Below are 14817 nucleotides of genomic sequence, written 5' to 3'. Positions count from 1 at the left end.
CCTTTTGCTGTTGTTAGAAGCCCACGGTTTAACTACGTGGTGTAGTATGATGTACTAATGATGATGTAGTAACAGCACGGTTACGTAGTTTTATATTGTAATTTGTAATACGTATACTTTGTTAAAAGTTTCTTTCTTAATTTTTTTTGTTCTTAAAAAAAAGCATCATCTACGTTTTCTTTCTTTCGTAATCGCAAATGCAGTGAAAACGGAAAACCCCTGTGGCTGTGCAGCCACGCTTGACAAGTGACTAAATGATATCAAGCTCACAAAATAGATATTGAAACTTCAATGTATGGTAATGATAATATCAGTCTTTGCACTCTTGAAGTAAAATTTTACGATATGCCTAGTACTCAGCCCTCTTTTAATCTTTTTATTATAGACTCAAGCTATTTTTCCACCATTTAACTTGAGGCGATTCCATTTTATGAGGCATAAGTATTGGACTAGTATCAGGTTTAGCCTGGGTGATTTATCACCTAGAATTACCGCTTTTATTAAGACGGAGTATTCCGGCCAACATTTTCTTTCAACTTGCAGCGCAACATTTTTGTCGTGAGCTGCAAGTGGAAAAGTTTTGTCACGCGTATTACCACCCGTGTTGCAAGAGGGTGCAACATGTTGCGCGAAGTAGGCATGAGTTGAACTTTGTAACAATGCAACAATGTTGCGCAGCAAGTTGAAATAAAGTGTTGCCCGTATTACTCGGCCTAAGCTCTCTCTCTCTCTCCCGCTCCCTCTCTCCCTCTGTCCTTCTCTCTCTCTTGTGTTCATTCAGCCCTTGCTGTTAATGTTCTCGACAGCTGTCAATGTGGAGAGTTGTTTCAAATAATGACCAGTCTTATGGTCCCGCGGGCGATTTCTATGCCGAATCATGTTCCGCAGTATGTCCATGATAGCGAATCGAATGTGTCTCATCTTCCAGCAGTAAATTACTGGGTTCAATGATGAGTTGAGGTACGCAAGAGTCACTGCGAAAAGAAAAAGTCTTTTTAAACTGATGCTCGGTCCGCCGATCCTAATGGCGCCCATGGAGATAAAGAAAGGCAGATAACAAACCCAAAACACGAGATATACATAAAATATACCGACTGCAGATTTTCGAAGGCTAGCAAAACTCGCAGTTTCACAACTCGCCTGTGCTTCTCGTTGTACACGGTTGGCTTGAATCTGATTCTTGTGGCGACGTACGACTAAATATATCTTGATGTAGACCGCCGTTGTAAGAAGGAAACCCACAGCTCCGCCAACGTATAAAATTATGAACTTAACATCGGACGGAACCCACAGCGCTACCAAAGAGAAGCTTAAACTCGTCAGCCATATCGAGATTACCACAGCAACAACTCGCTTGTAAGTCACAAGTTCCTGATATCTGAGATGAAACTGAATCGCCAAGAACCTGTCTACGCTTACAGCCACGACCCCCAGGAACGAAGCTATGGGAAAGAGACCCATCATCAGATCGAAAACCATGTAAGTGTTGCAGTCTGGATTTTCTTGTTGTAGCCCTTTGACCAGAAGAGAGATGTAAAATGGCTGACCCAATAGGCCGACACAAACATCAGAAACAGCCAGACTTAAGAGCAATGTCTTCAAAGTCTTTGGTAAGCAAGTTTTCCTTATCGCGTGGATCGTCACAATGTTCAACATAATGGCGTTATAACACAGGAAACAGTTGAAGACACAGTTAGCGATGTATGTCGCACGGAAGTCTCTAACTTCGGTGTTTAAGGGAAAGTACTGCAACACATGTACTTCACAAGATGGCGTCTCCATGATATTCCCACAAGGCACGGTGCGTTTGCCGTGCAGAATGTTTCACGAAGAGCTACGAACCTGCCAAATGTAAATATTTTCATAAAATACTAAATGGGCTGTTTTTACTCACTCTACCGTGTATTATGACGATACTTTCGCCTCCGGCTGTTATCGATTTCAGTGAAATTTTACAAGGCTCTTTATTTATTCGTTTCTGTTAAGTACATCTCTTTCTGGATCATAACTGACTTCTTTACTCGCCATGACAATCCCCTGTAAACGAAGAAGATTGAAATTCAGAGCTCGCTCCCCGGATGTTTGCAATAAGGTCTACATATAATTATCATTTTCGTGTTAAAACTTAACCCTTTCGTGTTGTTTGCCCGTCAAATTAATTCTAGTGATGATAAAATCAAAGAAGACGTAAACGTCATAAAATAGATTGATGCTATGTGCCATGCGTTTAATTAACCACCTGTCTCTAATATGTATTGGTACCCGGATCTCAGTGGTTTTCTTTCTTCATTCTTCTAATGGCGCGAAGAAATCCGTCGCCATAGAGCCAGGAAACTAATTTAAAGTGACTAGCTGCTACTAAATAATTGAGCGACATTACCTCACTATGAAATTAATAAAATTTAGATATCGGTATTTGTCCAAGAAACCACTTTAATTTCGTATTTACCAAATGGCAGATGGTTTCCCATGTTCTTTAAGAAAATAATGTGGAGGCGCAGCAGTTGTCCGTTTCGTGAACGGTCGATGCCATTTTCGCGACACTTGGAAATTTTTTTAACTCTCAACGAATTTTTCCCTACTAAATTAAAGAAAAAGGAAAATTTGTAAGTAACCGCAAAATATCGAACTCGGAACATCTGTTTCCTAACGTCCCTCTTATGATCTCTTATACCACTATACTACCAGGTTGATCCGCCAAATTTCCGCAAGTTTAATTTTAAAAGCTGACTTTCTTAAATATTGATAGAGCTGCCCCAACCATCCAATAAAAGCTAACCGCAAGCAAACCAGTTTGAATATAAACAATTAAGCATTTGGTGAGTGCGTTGGACTCCACCAACGAATTTTAACCAGTTTCTACCTTGTCCAGGCCTAAAAAAAGCAGGCATCGTCCATTCTGAAAGGCATGGTTACCAATGATGGCATCGTCCGTTTACGAAACAGAATCAACGGAGGTACGGTGGCCTCATCGTTAGTGCCCCGAGCGGTCTGAGTCCGAGCCCTGCCGGAGACAGTGTGGTGCTTTTGCTCTCACCGTGCCTCTTACTCCCACCGTGCCTCTCTCAACCTAGACTACGAGTAGTCCCTCTTTCGCATAGTCCGTCGTGCGTGACGCGAAAGAAAACCGCGAGAAGAAAATGGCCGCGCGAAATACCGCTCGCCATTTTTTTTCTCGCGGTTTTCCTTCGCGTCACGCACGACGGACTAAGCGAAAGAGGGACTGCTCGAAGTCTACTCTCAACCCCGGTGTATAACTGGGTAGCGCCGGGCGAATTTAATGCTGGTTTAATTCATCCCATACAGGGGAAGGTAGAAATACTCTTAGTCGCCTCATACTTCAGCCGGAAACCTTAGGTAAGTGCCGGCCTGATGGGCCACTTCGCTCGTATGCAGACTTTACCTAATGCTACCTAATAATGCACGCTTGAGGTCAGAAAGAATCACTAGAGGACACATGAGAGAGAGCGCGAATACTTAAACAGTTTTTCAAGGCCTAGAAACTGCATTATTTTCCTAGAAAACATAGGAACACCGACTTTTAGTTGGCTTAAAATACAGCATAAAAAATCGAAAATATTGCATCTGAGAAGGGGCGGTTTTTTGCTCTGGCAGCACAACATCCGGGACAAAGGTGCAGATGACGTCAAAATGTGGTAGGTACAAAAGCGAGTGGCTAATTTTACGAGAATAATTTGACTTATTATGTAAAAAATGCACGATCAGCTCCATTAACGGGTAAACAGTAGCTATAATCTAAAAATTCAAAATACACGTTGTAATAGATTTATTATTGTTTTAAACTTTGAAAGCAAGAATTCTCAAGAGTACAAGTAAATATATGAAAGATCTTATATTTGAACTGCGTTCAAGCCTGAATTTTTTCAATTTTTTTTTTTTTTTTTTCAGGCTTTAGTTTCACAACTGCTTTTAAATTATGTATATAACTGCCGTGCGATTATCAATCAGGTCATCAAAATTCTCAACAGTATCATTACATGATCTAAAATGGGTCAACAAACTGGCCAGGCTATATCAAAAAGATCTATTCCGCACTCACGTTGATTACAGCTTTAATAACTTCAATACGTTCAATATCACAAACTTGCAAGTGAAATGAAAGTGAAAACCCTAATTACAAAAGTGTGTGTCGTTTCATAAGGCTCAGTGCAACACACCTAGTGACCTTTCTGTAATGGACAAACAAACTACATAGCCTTTACAACTGCCTAAACGTAAATTTACAGTCACAGATATGAATTTCCACCAGCTTCTACTTTTAGACGCAAGTTTCTTAACTGAAACGTTCCATTGTTTAACTACAGCACAGGGAGCCCTCGCATCCGTTTAGACTATGAATGAAAGATTAACCTACCTTTATCGCGCGTGTTTTGTGTTTTGTGGCGGTCATTTTGAATTTTTAACACGCGCGCGGTCTGCTAGTACGAGATCTGGAACCAAAATTACAGAAATCGCTTGGAGCCTGCTCGGAGCTCTAAGAAAATATCACTTTAGTCACTTTATTATCCTCGGTAAGCGATCGGCTCCTCTGAGAATTTGCAAATTTTCCCGCCCGTCCCAGGACTTCCGTAATTTCGGTTCCAGACCTCGCACTAGCAGACCGCGTATTAAAAAATTCAAAATGGCCGCCACAAACCACAAAACACGCGCGATAAAGGTAGGTTAATCTTTTATTCATATTCTAAACGGATGTGAGAGCTCCCTGTGATACAGTTTAAATCCACAAAGGTGAACACAAAAGTGAAATCACCAAAACTCCAGCTGCAGATCTAGCCGCAAACGTTGCTTTGCTTTTCGGCTTTTCCTTTTCTGGAGCTTTACATTCACTGTCACTTGAGAGAATTTGACACGCGATCAGTTTCCCTTTCTCTTCTCCTGTAAAGTAGGCTCCTTGTATGAAACCATACCAATCCTCGCTCGTCGCTTCGCCAGCAAAGTAGAGTCGCCCCAGGATCTGTCCAAGCTTGTTAAAATCCTCGGAAGTAAAGCCCACAACAGGTTCTGAATATGAACCTTGGGTAAACGGGTCCCGTGACCAGCGGTAATAGTAAATCGCTAAAAGGACAAAACGCGTTAAGAAATGTAAGCAATTCGTTAGGATGCTTGCCTGCCAGAGCGTCCGGGTTTTCTTGGCACTTGTTTCATGCGCCGAGAAAAACCGTCTGCGAAGATGAGCGACTAGAACGTTTTCCGTTACTTCTTCGGATATGCATGGTGAAATGTAATTGGTTAACCAATTACATTTCACCATGCATATCCGAAGAAGTAACACGCAGAGATCGTGCCTGGAAAAAGGTGGAAGATACGTTCATCGTGTTCAGGAAAGTTTGTGAAGTTTTCGGGTTTGATAGCGAAAATAAGCGTCAAGAGGAAGTATTGCGTTTTGTTGCTGAATAGCTAGAGGAGCGATTTTTTTTTTCCGTTAATCTTCCAACTGGACGTGGAAAGTCTGTTATATTTAAGGCTTTACCTATTGTGTATTCTTGTGTGAATCCAACTTCCGAGAAGCCAAACAGTGGCACATACAACACGTAAAACAGTTAACAGACTTGCCCAAATGTAGAGCAGCTTCATTTGGTGATGCCAGAACGAAGAACTGAGGTACAAACATAAACATCGAGCTCGAGAGACAAAGAAACAAAGAACGTCAGCCCTTAGACAAACGAATAGCTCTCTTGAAGTGAAGCTATACATGTAGCAGACTCCGACGTAGCCGAATAAGAAGCCACATAGTGTATTTACAACAGTTCGATCTAATCAAATGGCCGGGCCCGGTGTCACAATATAAAATGAAAGTAAGCAAACCGCTCCTAAATGAGAAATGAAGACGTTTTTTGTTTGTTATTTCTTCGAGTGTACCCTAAAAGATACTTTGACAGCTAAACATAGAGCCTTTACGTTTCGTCCTGAACAGGTTCAGTACAGCAAGACTAAAATCTTTGAATTACACCCCTAATAATATGATAAAAAAATTACTCGATTCTGATTGGCTGAGAGCAGTGCAGTTCAAGTGTAACACCAGTGCAAATTACACATCGTAATTCTGGGTTATGATTGGCTGAACGACAAAAGGAAATTTTCTAGGCCAATGATATCACTTGAAATGATGACGAAAAACTTTGAAAACAGTTTTCTTACATGAGAAAAAATGGCTTCAAGAAAGATCTTCCGGCACTTCCGCCACGGAAATTTTTTTACGTTTATATTATTTATCAGAAATCATACGGTTTTTCTCGTTCCATCTGGAGTTAACTAGCACTTGTGAGTTTTCAGTTCAAAAAGCTGAAAAACTCACTTGTGCAAATTAATTCCAAACTGAACTCCGAACTGTATGATTACCTATACTAATTGAAACGACAAGCCTCCTCGACTTTTCGTGTGGTTTCCAAAGAATTTGCCATGGTACAGTCTAACGACTCCACTCTACTTAACATTCCTCCTAAAAGAACAGCGTAAAGTGCCCTTCAGGAACACGTGTAAAGCAAACAAAGATCGAGAGACCGAAACCCCAAAGATAACGGCAAATGTTTAAATGAACCGCAAGAGTCGTGTAGGTCTATCAATCCCATTTCACGCAAAATTGTCGCCGGTTCTCGTCTGAGTGTCACATTCTATCGATGAATTTTATTGGTCAACAATAAAACAAAAGTTTTAACGTCACGGAAATCGATCTTTCTCGGCACCGCACCAAACAAGAACCGAAAAAACCGGATGCTCGATCTCGCAGGCTGTAGAGATGCTGGATAGAGTGGATGAGTATCTAAACGAAGCGGATGAGTACGGAAACGAAAGTAATCATTCTGGTTAATCACAAGGGAAGCAGACAACCAACGCACTTAACCAATCAAAATTCCATGAAAATACATGTAGGTGACGCGAAGCGCGGGAAAACGTATGCGAGCGAGTCACGATTGGTTTTCGTTTCACTTCTGATCGAGTAAATGGCGCGAGTTTTTGTTTTTTAAGGCAATCGCGTAACGAAGTAATGAAAAGCAGAGCAAATGCGAATATCAAGTGAAAACCGCTATGTTAAGAACAACACAAATACCCTGGAAAAGTTGTGAGTCGCGGCTGGATGATGACTTCACCGACTAAATTAAATTTCTTCAGAGATTTTTCCGAAACGCATATCGTGAAAAATGACAAATATATAATTCCGTAATACCATGCATTTCAAAATGACCACTCCCCCTACCCCCAGCGCGACACCCAGCGCATTTTTGAGAGTGCGATGCGTATAGACTGAAACAGCTGTGCGTGGCTTCGCGCAAATCTGAGACAAGCCTTTACTTGTTTGGTAGTAGCCAGGTTAACGCCTTAATTCTACCTCGGACACTGTACCTCTCTTATTTGTAGCAGCTAATAAATTTTTCTGCCTCCATTGTTTTTTATTCCACACAATTCTTCCCTTGAAATGTAACTACTACCAAAAGGGTGCAAGTAAAGGAGGTTCTTGCTGCCCAATATTAAAGTTAAAGTTGCTTATCCTTACCTGTTGCATCAGGAATCCCCTGTCCGTAAATCTCTCTAAGCATTTTCATGACCTCTGCCTTGGTTTCATTGTATGCTTGTCGTTAAATCCTTCTCCCGTCGTCCTCCGTCACAGTGACCAATAAAATGTTGCTTCCATTTGGTAAAATGCCTGATCTTTCCTAGTCTTGGAACACGGGAAAACGACCGCGCACTTCAGAGGCGTACAGGATATATTCGTGATCGTCCCAGAATTTGCTTGGAAATTTCAGGAAGATTTTCGTGTAAACCGTCAACGGGTTTTTAAAGATCACTTCCTTTTTCCATTCAGGGAGGGGTGGGTTAAAAGTCACTATGTCGCACTCCAGTACTGAATGTACACAGAGCGTAATCTGCGATAACTTTGTCGCCATTGGATGTGGTAACTTCAAATGATGTGTCAGAATACTTGATTTCTGTCACGGTTATGCCCAATAAAATTCGGTCGGTCAAGGGTTGATAGATATCTTCAAACATTGACCAAAACCCGCGCTGGTCAGAGACAAAGAATTCATCTCCTCCCTCAGACAGCTGGAAGAAAGACGTCAGTTCTGGGCGCTTTCCATACTCGAAATCAAAGTTGAAGTATTCAACTACTTTCCTGATCGGTTGTTTTTCAGTTTTGCATCCCATTAACTGGAGACCAACACGAGCTGGAATATCTGGCAATTCTGTTTCTTTCCTTGCTTCCAGGTATTCTTCAACGTGTCTGTCTACTTTGTCAAGATATTCGTCATAAACTGAAAAATCAGTGATATCATTGCCTTCTTCGTCTCTGTGAAAATGAGAAATAAGTTCAATTATATAGTATTAAAATGAGATAATCATCTAACACTGCCATGTCTATATAGGTACATTTATAATCTGTGACAACTTATGGAAATGCGCTCAAGCGACAGTGAAGGCTGTTTGGCTAATTCTGAAAAGCAAGGAGTTGTAACTAATCATCTCATAAGCAAGTCAATTCTCTAATTATCTCTGATCCCCCCCTCCCCCCTCCCCTTCTCTGGGTTTTGATTGCGTATTAAATAGTCCAAAAATTTTGGTTCAACCCTTACAATAATGTGGGGCCTTGATACGACACGGTGTGGCGTAAATCAATTTTCCTAATTTTCCTAATGTCGGACCATGTTCAATGAAAGCTTGACTTGAATCATAGTTTCGGATAATGTTAAGATCGGACCTTTTGTTTTGGGATTTAGATGTTAGTCTATGTAACTTTTTACCTGTATAAATCGCCCCGCTCTTGTGAGATACAGACAAGAGGTGGTCCGCAGTTCGTAGGGGGAAGAGAAAGCACGTGCAAGAATCTCAATCGTATATATCTGGAACTAATTCTTTGCGATTGTGGTTTATCCACTTCTGAGTAATTTTTCAAAGCTTGGGGTACATGTGAGTCAATAAAAACACACATATTACTTTCTTTTTGTCTCTCTCTATTTTTTCTTTTTCTCTCTTCCTTTCTTTTTCACCGTCTGAAAATATCGCCCTCCGAAATTAAAGTCACGAAATTGCGTTGTCGAGACCTGTCCAGACCAAGTTTATACATAAGGACAAACTTACCTCACGAGAAAGTCAGAGTAATTAGAAAGAATACCATTCAAGTTTTTCTCGTCTTTCAGCTTCACGAACGGCGCTGTATCTTCGACGTTTGTGAACTGAATCCAGTTCGCTCCTGCCTCGATTTTTAAACCCGCAAATGGCACAGCATGTATTCTGCCTCCAGTGTAATTCTGTCCTTCAAGAATCAGAAAGTCAGTGATGCCTTTGTCCAGCAGTGTCTTTGCTGCTTTGATTCCTGAGAGTCCAGCGCCAAGGATGAGGACTTTGGTTTTGTTTACCTGTACTGGTGAAGATGAAGATCTTTCCACCGATACGAACAGCATCACAACCAAGATCGTAATTCTCGTGATGTGCATTCTGTAAATAATATACCAAAACAACCTGAGCGAAAATGTGACATTAGCCGAGCGCAAGGAGTCGATCGATCCTTCCGATGAGTGGCTGCCAACATTCTTAAACTACTTACGACTTAATTTGCATCCCCACAGTTTTGGAAGAGTTTCATTTACAGTAACCTCGGTATCCTGTTATTCAATGTTTTAAGTTTTGCAGAACGATAGCAGCTCTGTACGGATACGCAAATGATCCCTGGACCACAAATGATCCCGGACCGCAAAGGATCCCGGACCGCAAAGGATCCCCAAATTGGACCACAAATGATCCTCAAATTGGACCGCAAATGATCCGGACCGAAACATAAGGACTGGTATGGATGGTGGATTGGTGTGGATAAGGAACTAGCGTGAATAGCGATATTTTCATTAAAACCATCTTAAATAATGGCTTGCAACTACCTTCCATTTCATAATTTCGACTGAAGTTTGTTACGATGCTATGAATTGCACCACTGAATTATCAAAATGGACTTGGGTTGCAGGCAGGAAATTTGATTTCTTGGCAATTTTAAAATTAGGTCCAGATTCTTGTTGACAACGCAACGTATGCTTCATATGCTTCCTTAGTTAAACATTGATAATTCGGTTTTATTGTAAAATCCAATTTTATGAGTCCAATAATGTCGCCCGGCTGGCAACAACAGCAACAAGAACTCAATGCTCTAGAATTAATAAGCTTTCGTCCAACATGTGACGCTGCGGCTTAAGTTTCAAACTAAAATGCAGCCATAAAGCAACTACATGTATTACAAACCCGAGTAGACCTGTAATACATCCCGGAGGTACTTCCAGAAAAGTTGGGCGGGGGTGTGCGGCCCACTTCCCAAAACCCTTACCCTATTTATGACCAAAATCTGCAATTTTTACTACCCTATTTATGACCTGGCCAAAAATTCGATACCCTATTTATGACCGTTGCGGTTGGCACAGTTCCCGTAAACATAAGTTATGAAGGGCGTTTGTTGACGGTCTTATTGATAATGATGAAAAAGTAGCTTGTTCCAAGAAACATACCCAATTCAGGTCTAAAGTGCTAAAACCATACCCCATCTAAGACCAAAATGGCCAAAATCGATACCCTATTTATGACCAAAACGGCTGAAAAACCCTACCCTTTGCGGCCGCACATACCTATATAGCTCATATAAGGGAGTACCCCCCCCCCCCCGGGTAAAACACCTTGTGTGTAGCATTCAATTTTTTTTCAGATTCTGTAATTTGTCCTTGGCCGTATTTTTGCTTTGGTAGTTGGGATTCTGAAGAGCCATTGGTTCCTGGCTATGGTAAAGAAGCTTAGCTTCATAGTCAAACAAGGCCACATCTCCAGTCGCTTGTACTCCGTTTTGACAATCACCTAATAGATGACATTCAATCCCCTTTCTCCTGGTAATCGAACCTATTTTATATAGGCTTGATACTTTCGCAACTGCCCCGGGGATTACGAGCGTATTAATTAGGGCCCATAAAGCAATCCAATCACCCCACTCATCAGCCATAGTCATTCTACGCAGATAGATGTCCCGTTTTCCAAGATTGGGTTAGTTCGCAGTTTACCGCGTCAGAGCGCAATTTTGTGGCACTGTGAAATACTCTTCCGAGGCGACTTAACTGGTCATTCGTCACATGGAAAAACCAGTTGCCATCTTTTTGCGTTAGCAGCTAGCGATATGCAAGTCCTGCATTTTCCACTTTCAACTCTTTGGTGATTTACTATTGTCGGAAGTTTTTTGCTTTTTCTTTTTTTTTTTTTTTTTTCTTTCAGGTATATATAGAATTTTAATAGTGTTTTTCTAAGTCAGTAGCCTTCGAAAACCAAAAAAGCAAGTGTGTAATATTTCTTTTAAAATAATGAAACATGCTGTTTTTGTTGTGAAATTATTTTATATGCTTTCACCTTCCTCTGGTACAAATCCATGCCATTCCATATTTTCTGTCGGGATCATTTGCGGTCCAATATGGGGATCATTTCCGGTCCGGGATCATTTGCGGTCCAATTTGGTGATCGTTTGCGGTCCTGGGATCATTTTCGGACCCGTACAGCTCTCGTAAGCTCGTAATTCTTTTGCTTGTCACCAACTGTTATTGATTTGAGGCGAGGGGCATTGTTTCTATTGTTTGTTCCGTTGTCCTCTCAAAGCGTCTCAAGCCATTCATGTGAGACCTTACCAGAGCTGCTTGGCGACCCAGGTTTTGAGGTTTTGAGAAACCACTGCATTTGTCAGATCAGTATTTTCAGTAGCTTTTGCCACAATTCTTTCATCTGCTAGCTTGATCCCTTTTCACCCGTCACGCCATTTTCTATCCAGTCAGAAGCAAAACAAAACCCAATCGTTGCTCGCTCGCACACGTTTTCCTTTGCCTTGCGTCAGTTACGTATGTTTGATTCCAAATTTATGAGTGGCAAGAATGATCCAATGGTTCGCTTTAGCTCTATATTACTCGACTTAGTTCGATTTAAATTCGTTTCGTTTTGTTACATGCTTTTCGCTGTTCAACACGAAGCTTCGTGCTCGGCTAAGCTTAAAAGTTATGACACCGTTTAGTTCACTGATTCAAGGTTGTCTTCGCGAGTGGAAGGGTTATTGTCGCATAAGTATGCCTAGCCTATTTTTTTCTCAGATCATACCTTGACCTGCACCTTGTCAGAATGTGAAATAAAAACACAATGATAAATACCTAGTTTGGCTCTATGATTTCCCAATTTGACTGTGTACAGTAGCAGGGTCGACGCACCGTTAAAAGGCAACAAATATTGTCACTTACAACGGTCGAATGATTAGTGATTTTTGCATACTGGGTGGTTCCGAAGATTTCAGTGCCTATCAACCTCACGTCACGGGTCAGAAGATCAAATAAATCAGCAAACTCACTGAAACAAACAAAACCTGAAGGTCAAAAATATTGTTTTCTTTTAGGCTAGTTCGGAACAATTATTAGTCGTTATTATCAGCAAATTTGCGCGCAGAGATCCAGGCAGCACTGTTCCCCAGGCACGTAACTTGTAACCGGCAGTATTTTACTTTACGTAAGTTAAGCCAAGTTACGACAACTATTGTCCTCATATAAATTATAAAAAGAAAGAGGTTTCCGTGTTTCTATCGAGTTACGGAAACCCGAATGGGAGTTTAGGAGAACAAGAAATGCTGTCGGAACACGAGCAGCCGGTGGCGAGTGTTTCCACAGCTTTTTCGAGATTCTCCCTCCAGTTGAAAGTTTCTTGAGTGTTTCCGATAAAACTCGATAGAAAAATACACGGAAAAATGTTTGTATTTTTAAAAGAAAACACGTCGAGAAAAAAAGAAAAGACAATCACGCGTTTATTTCGATTTTCAGAATGAAAATTTTCTTTTTCAAAACATCATTATGTCAACAGCTCGTGCTATTGTAGTTCTGGGTTAATTCATGGGAGTCTAGACCTTCTGTAACAAGCTAAGAGTTTAAGAAGGGTGGCTTTCAGGGAGTTTACAATAGTTAAATAACGTATCACGTTTGTTCTTCCCACGAACAGTGATTTCCACCATTTTTCCCTCCGAAGTTTCCTGCATCAAGGCGAAAATGAGCCGTTTCTTGTCCAGGTAATCACAAAGCTTTACATTTATTCTATTCTCGTTCCCAGAGCCACCTGTCCCTCTACTGAAATGGGTGAGGCTTAGGCACGAGGAAAAGAAGGCTCTGGAGACACGTGATATGATTGGCTAGATTCTTGGACTAAGAGTTTCACTTGTTCAACGCTGGTTTCCTGCCCGAAAACATTCCCTTTAAACTCTTAAGAGTTAGTCTAGGCCTAAACTAGAACAGTAATAGCAACCGACCATTACCAAAGGCTTGCCTTCCAATGATGTGATCGACGTTTTTGAAAGGAAAATCAAAAACCGCTAAAAAGGACTTGTAGTTCGATGGTCGATACCAGCACACTATAACACAAGACGCTAAAATAATCATTTCAAACGAGTGTGCAGGCAACGGCAAACGAGTAATGGTTATTTCTGTTGAGCTTTGCTTTCTAGGTTAACATTTGTAATAACAATGAGTTTCAGAGGGCTTCTACTTGACAAAAGTATTGATGGATAAAACCTTCTAGTTAACTTCAATCTAACTCTACGGATGTACGATGTTTCTGTAGCTTACTACAAGGAAACGTCTCTTAAAGGAACAGTCTTGTTAAACTACAGTTCACATCCACAAAAGTGAACACAAAAAAGAAAACACTAAAACTCCAGCTGCAGATCTCGCCGCAAACGTTGCTTCACTCTTCGGCTTTTTCTTCTCTGGAGCTTTACATTCACTCTCATTTGGGAGAATCTGACACGCGATCAGTTTCCCTTTCTCTTCTCCAGTCAAGTAGGCTCCTTGCATGTAACCATACCACTCCTTGCTCGTCGCTTCGCCAGCAAAGTAGAGTCGCCCCAGGTTCTGTCCAAGCTTGTTAAAATCCTCGGAAGTAAAGCCCACAACAGGTTCTGAAAATGAGCCTTGGGTAAACGGGTCCTGTGACCAGCGGTAATAGTAAATCGCTAAGGGAGACGAAAGACACGAAATGCATCAAGATATGTGAGTAATTCATCTGAGTTGCTAGATAGCGCGGTTTTTATTTGAGTATCCTAAAGCAAAGTCAAAGTAATCACTAAGATATTTTGTCATTTTTTCCTCTTCTTTTTCTTTTTCTTTTTATTAATAATCTCAAGTTATACATAACGTTTAGGGGCACAAAATTAGTTTATCTAGATGTGCCCCTCTCCTCTCATTCCAATATACAATTTAATTCAATTTAAGTGATGTAATTTCTGTTTTATGCGTTTTTTTCTTCCTTACGAAGTACTATCGGTTACTATTTACTTTCTTTACGTTATATTTACATATCTATGCATTAGCTAGGAATTGGAGGAATAAAATAAAAAAAAAATTAAAAAATTAAAAATTAAAAAAAAAAAAAGTAATCACTCTAGCCAATCACAAAGGAGACGGACAACGCACTAAATTACTCAAATCTCCAAGCAAATGCCTGTAGCTGATGCCAAGGGAGGGAAAACTTGTTTGAGTGAGTGGCGATTGGTTTTGGTTTTATCTCTGATTGGATGACAGAATGGCGCCCGTTTTTTAAGCCAATCGCTTAGCGTAGCGATACAAAACAGAAACAAAGGCAAATTACTTTCAACACTCAAGTGAAAACCGCTCTATCAAGAACAACACAAATACATGGCAGAAGTAGTAAGTCGTTAGATGAAGAATTTACCACCGAAATTAAATTTGTCAGAGATTACACTGGGACACATATCGTGGTAGATGACCTATTTCCGTCGAAGATCATATATAGATCTAGCCAAGCCTA

General features: G+C 40.7%; 2 protein-coding genes and 1 pseudogene across 3 annotated transcripts in view; all 3 read right to left on the bottom strand.

The window, feature by feature from the left end:
- Window positions 1-348: 348 nt before the first annotated feature.
- On the bottom strand, window positions 349-3348 carry LOC149112558 (adenosine receptor A2b-like). Its single transcript, XM_089290432.1, has one exon. It carries the CDS (start codon window positions 1780-1782, stop codon window positions 778-780), a length of 1005 nt encoding a protein of 334 aa, XP_089146558.1. The 5' UTR covers window positions 1783-3348; the 3' UTR covers window positions 349-777.
- Window positions 3349-3770: 422 nt separating this feature from the next.
- LOC110060245 (uncharacterized) lies at window positions 3771-12703 on the bottom strand (annotated as a pseudogene). Its single transcript, XR_016207484.1, has 4 exons — window positions 12165-12703; window positions 9094-9450; window positions 7514-8305; window positions 3771-5076 (listed from the first exon to the last, which is right to left on the bottom strand). The product of XR_016207484.1 is annotated as an uncharacterized LOC110060245 (transcript).
- Window positions 12704-12787: 84 nt separating this feature from the next.
- The window catches only part of LOC110060309 (uncharacterized), an 18333-nt gene continuing 16303 nt past the window's right edge, over window positions 12788-14817 (bottom strand). Inside the window, exon 4 of the mRNA XM_089290430.1 lies at window positions 12788-14002. Within this exon, the coding sequence (XP_089146556.1) occupies window positions 13662-14002 (341 nt within the window). The 3' untranslated portion in view covers window positions 12788-13661. The remainder of the gene's footprint in view (window positions 14003-14817) is intronic.

Source organism: Orbicella faveolata, unplaced genomic scaffold (genome assembly GCF_042242905.1).
Source record: "Orbicella faveolata isolate gen_17 unplaced genomic scaffold, um_ofav_v1 contig_2, whole genome shotgun sequence".
In the NCBI taxonomy this organism is placed as follows: Eukaryota; Metazoa; Cnidaria; class Anthozoa; order Scleractinia; family Merulinidae; genus Orbicella; species Orbicella faveolata.
This window is presented reverse-complemented; position numbering and strand designations above follow the sequence as displayed.

Excerpts from the sequence above, each read along its gene's own strand:
- LOC149112558 (XM_089290432.1), bottom strand. The coding sequence starts at position 1,782 with ATGGAGACGCCATCTTGTGAAGTACATGTGTTGCAGTACTTTCCCTTA.